We start from the raw sequence: 16,087 nt of genomic DNA, 5'->3' as shown, positions 1-16,087 counted from the left end.
TGATGTTCAGTAACATTTTCACCTAAAATTTAAAAATAAGCTCGAAATTCGAGAAAATGTGATTATTTCAATTGAAAACTGTTGACAACTGTTGATTCTATTAAATCATTCACTATGAAGAGATAGCAGACCTCGTGTGTTTCCAGCGTTATTGTCCTGTCACCAGCTGGCTCAGATCTTTGAATAGTAGTAGACTTGAGATGCGCGGGAACACTAGCGTCAGGTGATCAATTTTCATAACGGCAAGGAAAGTTGTGTGAGTGCGCCACACCAGATTTTTACGTCATGATTATGACTCATATCATAGTTATGTCCCGTTCATGATAATTATGATATAGGTCGTGATAATTCTAGTTGTGGGGCTTAGTGCCGGTTGCACAACAGCCGGTTAAAATGTTAACCGTGATTAATTCCACGAGAACCAATCATAGAGTCCGTCTTTTCAAAAACGCCTTCTCTGATTGGTTCTCGTGAAACTAATCACAGTTAAAATTTAACCGGCTGTTGTGCAACCGGGCATATATGTTATAAGTATGTTTTCATTGGACCCAGTAACAACTTTTATTTTGACTCAACACTATGCTGAAAAGGTGCAGTATTATTAGCTGATACAAAAAAAGTAGTTGATCCAGGTTGGATGTTGGTTGGTGTGTGAAAAATCTCACACATTTTTGGACAACTTTCTATAGAGAATATTTCTATAACAGAATGACAAGTGGTACAACCCATAAATTTCATCCAAATATCTGTAGCCTCAGTTAAGGACATGGTATACTGCTATGAATCTTGCTATAAAATAAACAATAACTTCAAACTGAAATGTTGTTTGACTGCAACTCTGCAGTTTATTATATGCAATCAGGTTTATATCAACGAACATCTTTCACCATTCTTCAAGCGTTCGTTCGGGAAGGCCAAGGAATTGAGAAATAAAAAGAAACTCATGTTTGTCTGGATCAAAGACTGTAAAATATTTGTAAAAGAGAGCGAAAAGTCGCGAACAAAAAGAATTACTTGTGATGAAGATCTAGACATATTCAACGGTGATTGATTTTTTTCCGTAATGACAAAAAAGCACAGTGCATTTTCATATCAAGATAAATTTCATGCAATGTCTGTAACCTTAGTTAAAAACATTGTATACTGCTAAGAATTTTAAGCTGCAGATATAGCAGCAATGACTCCAAACTGCGATGTTGTTCGACAGCGACTCTGCAGTTTATCATATGAATTTCAAGATGAAACCAAGAGTCAAGATAATTGACCTTTCACCTGACACTGATTTCTTCCTATATGATGTCTCCAATGTGTACTTTGATATTATTTTAGTAATAAATTATGAAACATAAATTAATCACTTACCTTTCCTTGAACATCCTTCACTCAGTGAAAACTGAAGATCTCTCGAATTGAGAATCTGGAAAAGAAAGAATTCAATGAGGAATCTATTTTGCAATCTAAATTGAATGTGAGGAATGAATAGGACCTGCTGTTTTGTTATTCATTCATAGACTTAGTTGTGCTATTTAGTAGCCTAATATTTCATAGCTCGAAGTTGGGTTAGTTATTTATTTATTATTTTACAAAGGCGACTTTCTAGAAGTATTTTAAGCCTAGGTGATGATGATGGGATGAATGATAATACAATGAAGGTAGAGTTATGAATGAATGAAAATAAAAATAAGTAATCTTGCAATAAAAATAATACAAATCAACCTAAATAATATCAATATCGAGTGACTGGCTGGCTTAGGTCTGGTGTGAGTTTTCAGGTCGCACCTGATAAATTTAGAGCCTCTGACATGATCTAATGATTGTTATTAGGCAGCCGGGACCGACGATTAACGTGCCCATCCAAAACAAATTAACCTAACAAAGCTTCTGGAACTACTAAGTTTGGCCTACCGTAAATCTAAGGCTTGTATTACATCAGGACATCAGGCTCGAACACCAATAGTATCAGTGTGTAGAGCAAATTGGTACACAATTGATCAAACAATGTGGGACACCAATTGTTGTTGATACACCAATGAAATCTCAGCACCCAGTGTCCCTTGTGACACAACAGTTATACTCCCGTATCAGGACATCAGGCTCGAACCCCAATGGTATCAGTGTGTAGAGCGAATTGGGACACAATTGATAAAACAAGCTGGGACACCAATTGTTGTTGATACACCAATGAAATCTCAGCGAAGTCCACCCGGTGTCCCTTGTGAGCCAACAGTTGTACTCCCGTATCAGGACACCAGGCTCAAACACCAATAGTATCAGTGTGTAGAGCAAATTGAACACAATTTATAAAACAATCTGGGACAACAATTGTTGTTGATACACCAATGGAATCTCAGCGGAGTCCGCCCGGTGTCCCTTGTGAAACAACGGTTGTACTCCCGTATCAGGACATCAGGCTCAAACACCTATGGTATCAGTGTGTAGAGCAAATTGAACACAATTTATAAAACAATCTGGGACAACAATTGTTGTTGATACACCAATGGAATCTCAGCGGAGTCCACCCAGTGTCCCTTGTGACACAACAGTTATACTCGCGTATCAGGACATCAGGCTCGAACACCTATGGTATCAGTGTGTAGAGCGAATTGGGACACAATTGATAAAACAATGTGGGACACCAATTGTTGTTGATACACCAATGAAATCTCAGCGGAGTCCACCCAGTGTCCCTTGTGACACAACAGTTATACTCCCGTATCAGGACATCAGGCTCGAACACCTATGGTATCAGTGTGTAGAGCAAATTGAACACAATTGATAAAACAAACTGGGACACCAATTGTTGTTGATACACCAATGGAATCTCAGCGGAGTCCGCCCGGTGTCCCTTGTGAAACAACATTTTTACTTACATGATAACATTTCAAGTCTGTATTCAGGACAACAGGTTTGGAAATCAATAATAGTATCAGTGTAGGACACATAAAATCAGTCAAGTAGGTTGGGACACCATTGATGTAACAGCGGAGTCCGAACAAGTTGAGTTTTGTTATTTCTTTTTATTCATGACATGACGCCATCGATCCTACAATTGTGGGTAATGGATGAAGAAGGTATAAGGTACACCGTCGGTGTCTGGGCTGGTGTCCATAGTGATACCAATTAGTCTGAGTGAATTAGTCTGTGTTTTATTTCTGGTTCAAAATTTTTCTTAATAACTCAATATTTTCAAGTTCTGAGAGTTTATTGAATGTAATCCTTCTATCATATTCGGTTTTTAATCAAATCAAATTCAAAATTTCTAGTTTATTTACTTCTGTACTGAAAAGTGGACTCAAATCAATTCAAGTGGATAGCATAACCCATCATTTTTATTCATTCATAACTCTACCTTCATTGCATTATCATTCATCCCATCATCATCATCATCACCTAGGCTTAAAATACTTCTAGAAAGTCGCCTTTGTAAAAAAAAAACAAAAAAAAAATAAAAAATAAAAAAAAGAAACAAAAAAAAAATACACCAGTTGTACTAACATTATTACATCTAAAGCCCTATTCAGGACACCAATATAAGCATCAGTGTGTAAAACAAGTTGATACACCATTGCTACACCAATGGTGTCCCAGCGGAGTCCGGGCTAGTGTCCCTTGTGAAACAACAGTTCTTGTACTTGGATTATGAAATCTAAAGCCCGTATTCAGGATAACAGGTTTGGACACCAATATGATAGCTTAGACACCGCTGGATCTGATAAACACTTTAAGTTATACATACTCAAATCAAAGCAAATAGCTTTTTATTCACAAAACATAATACAAATTTATAAAAATTTTAAGAAATAATTTATACTGATGCTATTATCTGTGTCCATACATGGTGTCCTGAATACGGGCTTTAGATTAAACAGTGAACAACAGAGCACCAAAATCTGGTGTCCCTAGTGGAACAGACACAAAAATCGTGTGTCCTTAGTGTAATGAGCAATGAATTGAACGAAATTGCTTAAAAGGTGGCATTACTGTACCTATCCTATAAACCTTGGTGGGCATGTGACTAAGGGTCGTTTGCACAGTCAAAGCTTAAACTGAATTTAATCAGCTGGTGGCTTAAACTCAAAATGAACCACATTAAAACAAACAAGACTTGATACGGATTTAATCCAGTTTAAAATTAAATTTAGTTTTAACTGTCACTGTGCCCTAAGTCACTCATGTGGGTGAGTTGGAAAAACATAACCTTCCTTAGCAAACCTAACCATGAAAATCTTACATAGGTAAGTACTCTAAGACAAATACTGGTATTGAGTGTTTAAATACAGTATACCATGGAGCTCTTAATGTTATAGATCGAACTTGAAATAATGATACATTACTAGATTTATTGTTCTATTAGGCCTACTTAGACACATCATATTCGCATGAGTCACAAGGAGTAAAAACTCTGGAAGCTAATAAATATAACTTAGCTCAACTATAAAGATTAATAAAGTGTTTATTAGAAGAAAAATCCATAGAGCTTTGAGGAACTTGGGATTGAAGAAATTAATTTTAGCAACAAAACTGAATTACTAATCAAGTTAAAACTTACTTGGTTCAACAATTCAACTTTCACCAACTACAATAATTAATTCATTAATATACTAATAATCTTGAAAACTAGAACTGTAATTTGAAATTATAATAAGGTATTAATTAGAAAAGCATTATGATACAGTTTTCTGCACATCATGTTACTCAGAGGAGAACCACCGTATTGAACCTCTTCAAGAATTCTTCAAGAAGAAAATGCTAACTTGTAATTAGTCAGTTGTATATCAAGCTAAATAATAACAGCATATAAATAAATGGAAGCACAAGTAATATCTTAGAAAAAGAAAACTACCCACAAGAAATAAAAATGAAAACTAGATTCAAGCTTAGCTCGCATGAGCCAAAAGACCAGATCACAAAACCAAACAACTTCATATGATTTATAATTCTAATTATAATTACTTGAACAAAACTTTAATTTGCATTAAATAGAAATTAAACATAAGATTTCAGTAAGGTTAGTGGAAATATTATTAAAAAATAAAGAAGCAATCTTGTGTTCCCTCCTAACCTCTCAACTTGAAGAGTTGTTGTTTGGCGCTAATAAAATTGCAAATAAATTACTTTTATAGAAATTTACCTTTTTTGAAATGCAGATGAATAATTATTTGATAGAAATCAACTCACTTAATAACTTCAAAGTGAAAATAAATATTAGAGAAGAGTGAATTCTAAAGTGCAAAACTGTGGCGTCACCATGCAGGACTCCCGCCTGAATTCCAGAAACTGGTCTACGTGTAATCCAACTATTATTGAAATTTTGTCAAAAATTTTAATAAACTTGAAATTTATTATATTTGCTTTTCAAACTGGACTTCTAAAACAATTTATTACACTTTTAGAAACTAAATAAAGGCTTATTCACTGAAGTGCAACGAACCAGTAAGCCCGCCAAATTTTCTGTAACATCAATCGAGACACGTAACCAAAGTATATAAAATGGAAAAATGCAAATTTTAGTTAAGTAAATGTGTAATTAAATTCACTAATTTTCATAAGAAAACAAAATTATAAGATAAAATTAAGTAATAAACCATGAAAAGTCTGTTCAAAATGATCCTAGCTTTTACTCAAAATGTCTGCTTCTAACAACTTGAAAATCACTTAGTAACTGGACCAATTTCGAATAATTTTTTATGATTGTAATAAACCAAGATTATTAGTTTGAGATAATTGTGATTATAATTAGATATGATAGCTTACTTGAATTTTATTCGATGAAAGGCAGGATGTAGCCAGTCTGTAAAGTACGATAGTATCCAAGTCAGAGTCGCATCATTTCACACGAATTTAGTTACGGTTTATAATAAAATATTCCACTTTTGCACACCAGACACTAATTAGAGCACCACATTGATTCAAATCAATCAATTAAAGTAATCCAGAAAATGTATCAAGATAAAATTCCAGTCACTTATCCAAGAACTTGTGGGAACGAAGGTAGAAACAGAAATGCATCTGGCTTTGTGAAAGAACTTCCATCCTGAGCGGTTGAACGCGGCAAATGGAGGGGAAATGTTTTGGACTTTCTCGTTTTCTATTGGTCAGATTGGCTCGAACAGCTGATCCCGAATCTGAGGCGGCATTTTCAAATTATTGCGTCTTTTCAAAGCTTGGAAAATAAAGCTTGACAAACATTTTAAAATAATGTTAAACAATTTCATGAATATTTCGACATATAAGATGGAAATTGTTCACAGCATATTCTAATAATAGGCTATTGTTTATCAAGTTTTATCGAGTATTTTTATTCATCTATTTATTGGTTAATAATTCAGTAGGTACCTATAGCCTATTTCTAAACTTTAATCAAGATTGGAAGTCTTTTTCATCTACTATCTCCCATTATTTTGTTGCAAAGTTAAAATATAAAATTTGAAATTTTATTGAAATGTGGACCTAAACTTATTTCAGCCTACCCGCCATTAGAGTTACAATGTAAAGCCTTTCATCTATCTGTAATTATACCTTCAATTCATCTCCCACTTGAACCGACCAAAGCAAAGTTTAGAATTACAGAAAAAGACCTACATTATTCACAAATGTAAACTAATTTGGTTCATAATATTTGAGAAAGGTATTCTCTATCAAAGTATCAGAGGTGCTTGTACAAATTGAATGAATAAAAAAATTAAATATTATACAGATTACCTCTCCTAACTCAAATCGACCAGAGCTAAAAAGAATGCCTGGTCTAAAATTACAGACTTGTACCAGAGACCAAAAAATAGCTTACGCTTATCCTTTCTCTATGCTTGTACTTAGACCTACATTATTCACAAAAATAAACTAATGTGATTATGTTATCAATAATATATTTTTTGTTTATCAATTGAAAAGAATTCTTATCAAATGAATCAGGAGTCAACTAGGTCGACAAAACCCCACGTAGTGCCTTCATTAAGCCACACTTCAGAGTTTAACAATGATTCAATGGATATATTTCTTCAATGTTGTTTTCCATCACGAACTGCTTATTATTAAATCACTTTTTGCTATTATAAAAAACGACTAGCAGTCAGATATTTTACAATAAATGAATTAATCACTCAGTGTGACAACGAAATTTTTCGGCAGGTCCGCCATCTTCTTGGTTGTACTCATAGACAAGTAAAGGATAGGATGGCAATTTTTAGTGTGCTGTTGGTGTCTATTGGATTAGTGTCTGTTGGTGATGTTGGTGTCTATTGGGTTTGTTGTGGCTGAGAAGGTAATCAAAGACAATGTATATTAAACGAACAAACCAACTTCAAATCCTACATCCTCTTTGATTACCTTCTCAGCCACAATAAACCCAACAGACACTAATCCAATAGACACCAACAGCACACTAAAAATTGCCATCCTTTCCTTCTACTTGTCTATGAGTACAACCAAGAAGATGGCGGACCTGCCGAAAGATCTCGTTGTCACAGTGAGTGATTAATTAATTTATTGTAAAATATCTGACTGATAGTCGTTTTTTCTAATACCAAAAAGGATATATTTCCTTAATGAATGTCTAATTTGAAATTGATTCCCACAAGTCAATAAATTTCTTTTAAATTGAATAATGTGTCATTATCAATTTTGGCGTTTTTTGTATGGTTGTATGTTAAGGTTTATAACAAAGAGATAGAGCAACTCAATATCCAGAGTATAATTACTTTCCTTGCCCTATTAACATAGGTAAGGAAAGTATTGCTTTCCAAAAAAAATTAAGGTACCCCAATTTCTTAATTTCTATACGTTTCAAGGTCCCTGAGTCCAAAAACATGATTTTTGGGTGTTGGTCTGTGTGTGTGTATGTGTGTGTGTGTGTGTGTGTGTGTGTGTGTATGTGTGTATGTCTGTGAACATGATAACTCCATTCCTAATTAACCGATTGACTTGAAATTCTAAACTCAAGGTCCTTATACCATAAGGATCCGACAATAAGAAATTCAATAAAATTCTATTCAAGATGGCGGAAGAAATGGCGGATATTTACTAAAAAACCATGTTTTTCACGTTTTTCTCGAAAACGGCTCTAACGATTTTCTTCAAATTTATACCATGGATAGCTATTTATAAGCCCTATCAACTGACATGAGTCTCATTTCTGGGAAAATTCCAGGAGCTCTGTAATATTCTTGAGAAAAATGGCGGATAATGACTAAAAACCCATGTTTTTCACGGTTTTCTCGAAAACGGCTTCAACGATTTTCTTCAAATTTATACCATAAATAGCTTATTCATAAGCCCTATCAACTGACATGAGTCTCATTTTTGGGAAAATTGCAGGAGCTCCGTAATATTCTTGAGAAAAATGGCAGATAATTACTAAAAAACCATGTTTTTTACGATTTTCTCAAAAATTACTTGACCGATTTTTTTTCAAATTCATACCCTGTATAGTAATTTATCAGCTCTATCAACTGGCATGAATCTTTTCCCTGGAAAACTAATGGGGGGTCCACCACATCCTTGAGAAATGGACGTTGTAACCTCCTTCTAGTGCATGAGGTAGGTAGGTAGAGCAGTTTATAAAAAGAACACAGTCATAGTCTAAATATTTCATCTGTAGAACAGCTCTTTTGACGACTTTTGAAAAAAAATCATCGAATTTCACAATTTACACAAAGGAAAAAGTACTCTGAAAACAATTATATATACACATTTGAAGTAGTCTGATCGTAGTTGCAAATATTTTGCCGCCAATCGTCATTATGTTATTCCCCTAAATTATTCTCGTCTAAGAATGAGGCTTACAGTTCAATGAGCAAGGAAAGTTGTGTGAGTGTACCACACCAGATTTTTTCTACTGTAATGCCGTACATTCATGCTCTAAGCCTACTCATCATTTTACTTATGATCTTTATGTGTTGTGTATCAGTTAAAAGCTGAATAATAATCTACCGTAAAGCTGGATTCGCACAAACCAGTGACAGTGAACAGAGAAATAAGTACCATAGATTATAAAAGGATTATTCATACTCCCTCATCGGCCGGGCTGATTGCAAATAATCCAATTAGAACTCGTGGGAATTATATTTTCAAAGTCACCTTTGTGCACAAATCCAGCTTTAGGCTGGACATACACCGGTTAGTCAAGACAAAACTAGTCACGTTTAGTCACAATACTTCACATAGTTGCTCATGAAGACATGTCTAATTGCAATGACTAATTAGTGTGATTTGCGTCATAATCAACAATGTGAAGTATTGTGACTAAACATGTTTTGTCTTGACTAACTGATGTACGCCTAGCCTCAGGGCCAATAGCACCATCTACGGTTACCGTTATTCCAAGATAAGATAGAAATATGGTCGCATTCATTATAACGTGTTTCATTTAGGGTGTAAACGAAGAGCTGACCAATATCAGTTTAAACGTTTCATTTGTGGAGCACTAGCAGGTAACCCGTGCTTCGCAAACTGACGAACTGAAAACTTGACCTACTGAAATCTTGAAGAATGTAGAATTTGCCAATAACCATCCTCGGTAAATTAAGAATCTATATGCAAAATTTCAAGTTAATCGGTTGAGTAGTTCAGACGTGATGATGCGTCATTCGTAAGAATCCCGTACGTTTACTGAGGGAATAAATCGAATCTACGAATGAGTACTGCTCTTACAAATAAAGCCATATGAGTTTAAGGCCTTTTTAATAAAGTTTTATAACCATTTACCACCAAATATTCGAGGTTTGACGCTCAGGGTTTTTAAACAAAGAATTACATTTATTTTAATAAAAATATTTCAATTATTAACGTGGAGTCTATTTGGATTTTTAGGTAATTGCTCATGTGATGTATGATCTCTAATATAGTTTGTAATATTGACGTGGTCGATACAAATTGTAAAGTGTGTATCTGTGGCAATGAATAGATTTGATTTGGTGATACGTGTATAAGCCAATATTATTTCCTTTATTATACTAGTAGTTCTGTGAACAGTAGATCTCACGCAGTATTCTCATCCACAAGTACCTGATTGAAACTATAGACCTTATGGAAATACAGCAATAGACTGGCTTCTCCACACATCTGTGTAATCACTTGTCAGCTGTTTATGATGAATAATTCTATAGTCTGATTTTCACTCCAATATTGGCGTATGAAGGAGGCTAATTTTTCCTTTTATATTATCCTTGAAATGCAAAACTTCCAAAAGCCTTGTGTATACGTCGACGCGCAATTAAAACAGGAACATACCTGTCAAATTTCATGAAAATCTATTACCGCGTTTCGCCGTAAATGCGCAACATATAGACATTTAAACATTAAGAGAAATGCCAAACCATCGACTTGAATCTTGGACCTCACTTCGCTCGGTCAATTATAGATAAAAGATAAGGGCCCTAATCTGAAAGCAGGCATTAGATACAATAATAATACAGTACCTACGGTTGAAATGCAACTTTTATTCGAAAATTAGTCCTTTACATAAATCGATAATCGATAGATCGATTGTGACAGCGGGAAAGGTGCATTGCATACACCTTTGACCAGTTCTATAACTGGTCTAAAGTCTAAGGCATAGACTACAAACTTTATGGACCCTCCCCTAATCCAATAGCAGACATTAGACTAGTAGTTCTGTTAACAGTAGACCTCACGCAGTTTTCTCATCCACAAGTATCTGATGTCACCTGTTCTAGTTGATTCATTTGAATCATAATTTACTCTAAAAATGTTATTTGTTTTCTCCAAGATCAAAAACTCACTTATGTTAATCAATTCACGTTTGAATTTACATCCCATATGATGATTTATTCAGTTCCGTGATAATCTTTCCATCAGATAAAAATATTTCTCAACTATTTTTAAATTATTTTTTTTTCAATCAAGGATATTATAATTTCTTCGGCATTATTCAGTTCATTTGATCATTTTTTATTTTATTTTCAATCACCTATTAAATTTGTTTTTCAAATGTGAGAATATTGATACTGATGGGCACGCATAAAAAATATTGAAACCCTAACTTATAGAAATAGACAGGGCCAGACATCTGTGTAATGTATTCACTTGTCAGTTAATTGATTATGAATAATTCTATAGTCTGATTGATCCTATCTTCAAAGTAGATGATATATGTATAGAGATATCAGAGTGAATGAAAAAGACTAAGAAATTGTCAAAAAACCACTGATTTAAATCTAAATCAGTGACTAAATCTGATTAAATCAGTGGTTTTTTGACAATTTCTTAGTCTTTTTCATTCAATATGAATAATTACCACAATATCAACTTCTCAACTACACAAAAAGTGATATCAGAGTATGGAGGAATTCCTTTTCTTTTCATATTATCCTTAAAATGTAAAATTTCAAAAAAACCTTATGTATACATCGACGCGCAGTTGAAAAAGGAATATTCCTGCCAAATCTCACCGAATTCTATCAACGCGTTTGGCCGTAATCGCGTTACATACAGACAGACAAAAGCAAATCGAGTTGGAACATAGACCTCACTACGTCCGGTCAATTATTCTGCACAATGATTCCCCAACATCAAAACCCTAGTACAGACTGTAAGTTTTTTAAGCTTTTTCAACAGTAGGCCTACCTAGCTGCTAGGTACAGAACTTGGTGCACTTCAGTCAAAATTTTTCTTGTCAAAACTACCTCAAGACTATTGGAAATGTGAAAATCCGAGTTAAAACATAGACCTCACTACGTTCGGTCAATTAAAGTAAAATATACATTCAAATACAATTCTTTTTCGAAATTTGTTCAATTACATTATTATCGATAAACGATAGATCGATAGTGTCAGCGGGAAAACACTGCAACCTATAATAGCGCGAAAGCACCTAGCAACTCATACTGAGCGACCCATCTCCCGCTCTCACCAGCTGACTTCGCGGGAAAGGAAGGAATTCCGCTCTGAGTCCCTCCTCAAATAATAACACAACATAGGTTCGTTGCCCTTCACTAGGCTCTGCCTGCTCAAAACCAGATAGTATCTATATACTCTGAAGTATCTATATACTCTAGTATCTACATATATAGAGTATTGTATACTCTCTGCTAAAACCGGACGAGAACCCCAAACTCGCTTTCATGTTGTTGACCCAGTCTACTCATCATTCGGCCAATTTGTAGGGACTGAACATTCCTGCATATCTTTTCAAATTCTTAATTTTACTTTCAATATATTTAATTGTATGTGTGATACAAAATTCAGGTTTAGGCCCCTGAACTTTACTCATCGAAATACTTGTGAATGGACTAGTCGAAATCGAATTGTTGAAACAATTCGAATGAAATCGAATTGACAATGATCGTAATGGTCAATTTGAAAGAAAACATTCCTACATAACTTTTTAAATTATGATTTTTTTTCAACTTATTAAAGGTGCAATACAAGATATAAGCACCTGAGCTTCATTCATGAATCTACTACTTGTGAATGGGCTAAATATGCCTTGATGGTACATGAAAATCATACGGCAAATTTAAACGACAATATTTCTGCATAACTTTCCAAATTTTACTTTCAACCATTATAAAAAAAAGTAAATTCGTATGGCTTTTGTTGGTGGGGAGTCCCTTGCGGGAAGGTCCCACCGCCTGAATATATAATTTGAGCCGTCAATGGGCCTTACGACTGTCATACTTCAGCCGGGACCGACAGTTTAACGTGCCCATCCGATAACACGGGAGTGATCTGGTTAAAAAACTTTTGGTTGTGAGTGGGTTCGAACCCGGGATCTCTATGCTATCCACTCTATCCACTAGACCACGGATCACTCCAACCATTATAAGTCTTTGTGTAATACAAGATTCAAGCATGCAAATCTTACTCATCGAAATACTCTTGTGAATGGGCTAGAAATACCTTCATGATGATCATACAGCAAATTGTAACTAAAAATTCCTGTATAGCATTCCGAATTTTACCTTTAACATATTATTGTATGTGTAGTGTAACAGAACATCCAAGTACCCATATAACTTGTAAATGGTCTAGGAATACCTAGATTAAACATGATGATGATCATAGAACCAATTTTAACGAAAACATTCCTGCAAAACTTTCTGATTTAACTTTCAACATATTGTATTATACAAGATTCAAGCACTGAACTTTACTCATCAACATACTCGTGGATGGGCCCCAAGTAGCACACTTTGTTGGCCAACAGTAGGTTTTTGGTTGGCAGTGTTGGCAAGAGAAGGGAGATGGTTAGTTGGCAGTCCCTACCATAATCCACGTTGGGCCACTGGCTACTTTGGTTGGTTCTCCCACCTTAGAAATTGGCACCATGAGAGCTGTTGGCCCTCATGTCACTTTGGTTGGTTCACCCTACAGTAAAAATGGAACCATAAGAAACATTGGCCCTCATGTCACTGTAGTTGGCTGACCCAACTTTTTTCTTTTTAAAAGTATTAATCCTGATAATCATTAAAGGACTTGAAAACAAATATAAAAATTTAATTTTATGCAACTTTTGTTCAGTACAATTTTCCCGTCAGGTGCACCATTTAGGAGATATTAGCGGTTTGCACTATTTCCTTTAGGATGACTTTGAAATAATTTTCAAGTAAATATTTATTTCGCGTGAAATCACTTTATGATCACTTTATAATATGTATAATTGAATTCTAAGCAATTTGTTCAGTACGATTTTCCCGTCAGATGCACCATTTAGGAGATATTAGCGGTTTTTGCGCTATTTCCTTTTAGGACTTTGAAATAATTTTCAAGTAAATATTTATTTGGCGTAAAATCACTTTATGATCACTTCATAATATGTAAAATTAAATTCTACGCAATATTTGCTCAGTAAGATTTTTCCGTCAAATGCACCGTTCACGAGTTATAGACGTGTTATGATAGATTGTTGGCCGTAATCTAACTTTGGTTGGCTAGCCCAACAATCCTTTTTTTTTCTTTTCATCGATTTTTATTTCAAAAGTCATTGAAGGACTTGAAAACTAATCAAAAGTTCAAAAAGAGTTTTGTTATAAAACGTCAATTAGTGAGTGAAAATGAAGAGACAAAATTTATAAAAATTATATTTTTATAAAATGAAAAAAATTGATGCTAGATACCTTGAGGATACATGATGATCATAATGGCCAATTTCAACGAAAATATTCCTGAATAAATTTTCAATTCTGAATTTTACTTTCAACAGACCCATTTACGCAAGATCCTAAATTGATCGTAATTCAAGATCCTTAAATTGTGATCGTGATTATATGCCATGAGAACCAATCAGAGTAACCTTCTCCTCGAAAAAGTCTTTTCTGATTGGTTCTAGTGGAATTTAATCAAGATTAAAATCTAACAGGTGTTTGTGCGACCGGAACATTGGATGAGTAGGCCTAATAGAAGATTCAAACACCCGAATTTAACTCTTCAAACTACTATAGTGAGGTCCACGTTATAATGCTAGTGGAGAAAGATTAGAGAGCAATGTTGCCGATTATCTGTCTTGTCAATGCCTTCTATAGACGGTAGCTGATACAGGTTTGTTTAGTGATGTAATATTAATTGTTCATTCTCGTTTAAAGTAATCAATTATATTTTATTAAGCAAGAAGTTATATTTTTCAATAATTTCATAATGAATTTTCATAATTAAGATGAAATATTCGAATTAATTATCTATTTCTACATTGTTAAAAGACGATCTGGCAACAGAGCAAAGCGAGTAAGAGATAGCGCTATTCGCTTTGTTGAATGATAGAGAAGGATAGCAATACCATTAAACACTGCCATTATAACGTGGACCTGACTAGTGAAACTACTAGTGGAACTAGAAATATCTTGATGACACAAGATGATCTTTTTTCAAAGTCTCTAAACTCCAAGATCAAAATTGTGTTGGATAATATGAAAGTGAGCTGTTGATTGCTACACATTTGAACTGAGTATGTTGCGGATGACATATTTCTGGTATTCATACACTATAAAGATTCATTGAAATAGAGACTGAAATAAAACAAAAAGTCGAAGCCCTATGTAACAAATTTAATTGACCGAACGTAGTGAGGTCTATCTTTCAACTCGATTTGCTTTTGTCTGTCTGTATGTAACGCGATTACGGCCAAACGCGTTGATAGAATTCGATGAGATTTGGCAGGAATATTTCTTTTTCAACTGCGCGTCGATGTATACACGAGGTTTTTTGAAATTTTGCATTTTAAGGATAATATGAAAAGAAAAGGAACTCCTCCATACTCTGATATCACTATTTATATAATTATCATCTACTTTGAAGATAGGATCAATCAGACTATAGAATTATTCATGATCAATCAGCTGACAAGTGGATTATTCATTGCATGCATTACACAGATGTCTGACCGTGTATATTTATATAAGGTAGGGTTTCAATATTTTTTATGATGCGTGCCCATCAGTATCAATATTTTATTTTATTTATTTTATTTTATTGATTCAATGATACAAAATTTTAAATTTGTAAAATAAATTTAATATGAGATTGAAAATGAAATAAAAAATGATTAAATGAACTGAATAATGCTGAAGAAATTATAGTATTCTTGATGGGAAAAAATAATTTTAAAATAGTTGGAAAGATTATCACGGGAATGAATAAATTATCATATGGGATAAAGTTCAAACGTGAACTGATTTTATTAAAATATGTGAGTTTTTGATCTTGGAGAAAACAAATAACAGTTTTTAAGAGTAAATTATGATTCAACTGAATCAACTAGAACAGGTGACATCAGATAGTTGTGGATGAGAAAACTGCGTGAGATCTACTGTTCACAGAACTACTAGTGTATGTTTATTCATTACAATCGACCGCTTCTACACTACTCCGATTACCCATTCTATAATTCGAATTCACTGAATCTTTTTTCTGCTAGTGCCTATCCGTTCCGAATATTGGCGATTAGCCTGACTATGGATATCTTATTTACAGCCATCCTGAAAAGTTCTGTTGTAGTTTTGGAGAACCAGGTACGCAGGTTTTTCAGCCATGATATTCTCCTTCTTCCTGGTCCTCTTCTGCCATATATCTTTCCTTGGAGAACGGATTTCAGCAGGCCGTATTTTTCTTCATTACGCATTATATGGCCAAAATA

General features: G+C 34.2%; 1 protein-coding gene across 3 annotated transcripts in view; it reads right to left on the bottom strand.

Moving 5' to 3' along the window:
• The window catches only part of LOC111056688 (G1/S-specific cyclin-E1), a 65,837-nt gene that overhangs the window by 21,189 nt on the left and 28,561 nt on the right, over positions 1-16,087 (bottom strand). The window contains exons 1-2 of one of the 3 annotated variants that reach the window (XM_039420389.1): positions 5,755-6,035; positions 1,363-1,417 (exon numbers count right to left, since the gene is read on the bottom strand). In XM_039420389.1, the coding sequence (XP_039276323.1) occupies positions 1,363-1,376 (14 nt within the window). In that variant the 5' untranslated portion in view covers positions 1,377-1,417; positions 5,755-6,035. Of the gene's footprint in view, positions 1-1,362; positions 1,418-5,131; positions 5,270-5,754; positions 6,036-16,087 lie in introns of those variants that run through there. The other 2 variants (XM_039420391.1, XM_039420390.1) reach the window with 2 other exon arrangements.

This window comes from Nilaparvata lugens, chromosome 2 (genome assembly GCF_014356525.2).
Source record: "Nilaparvata lugens isolate BPH chromosome 2, ASM1435652v1, whole genome shotgun sequence".
Taxonomy (NCBI): domain Eukaryota; kingdom Metazoa; phylum Arthropoda; class Insecta; order Hemiptera; family Delphacidae; genus Nilaparvata; species Nilaparvata lugens.
The sequence above is the reverse complement of the archived record's forward strand: the minus strand, read 5'-3'. Positions and strand labels throughout refer to the sequence as shown.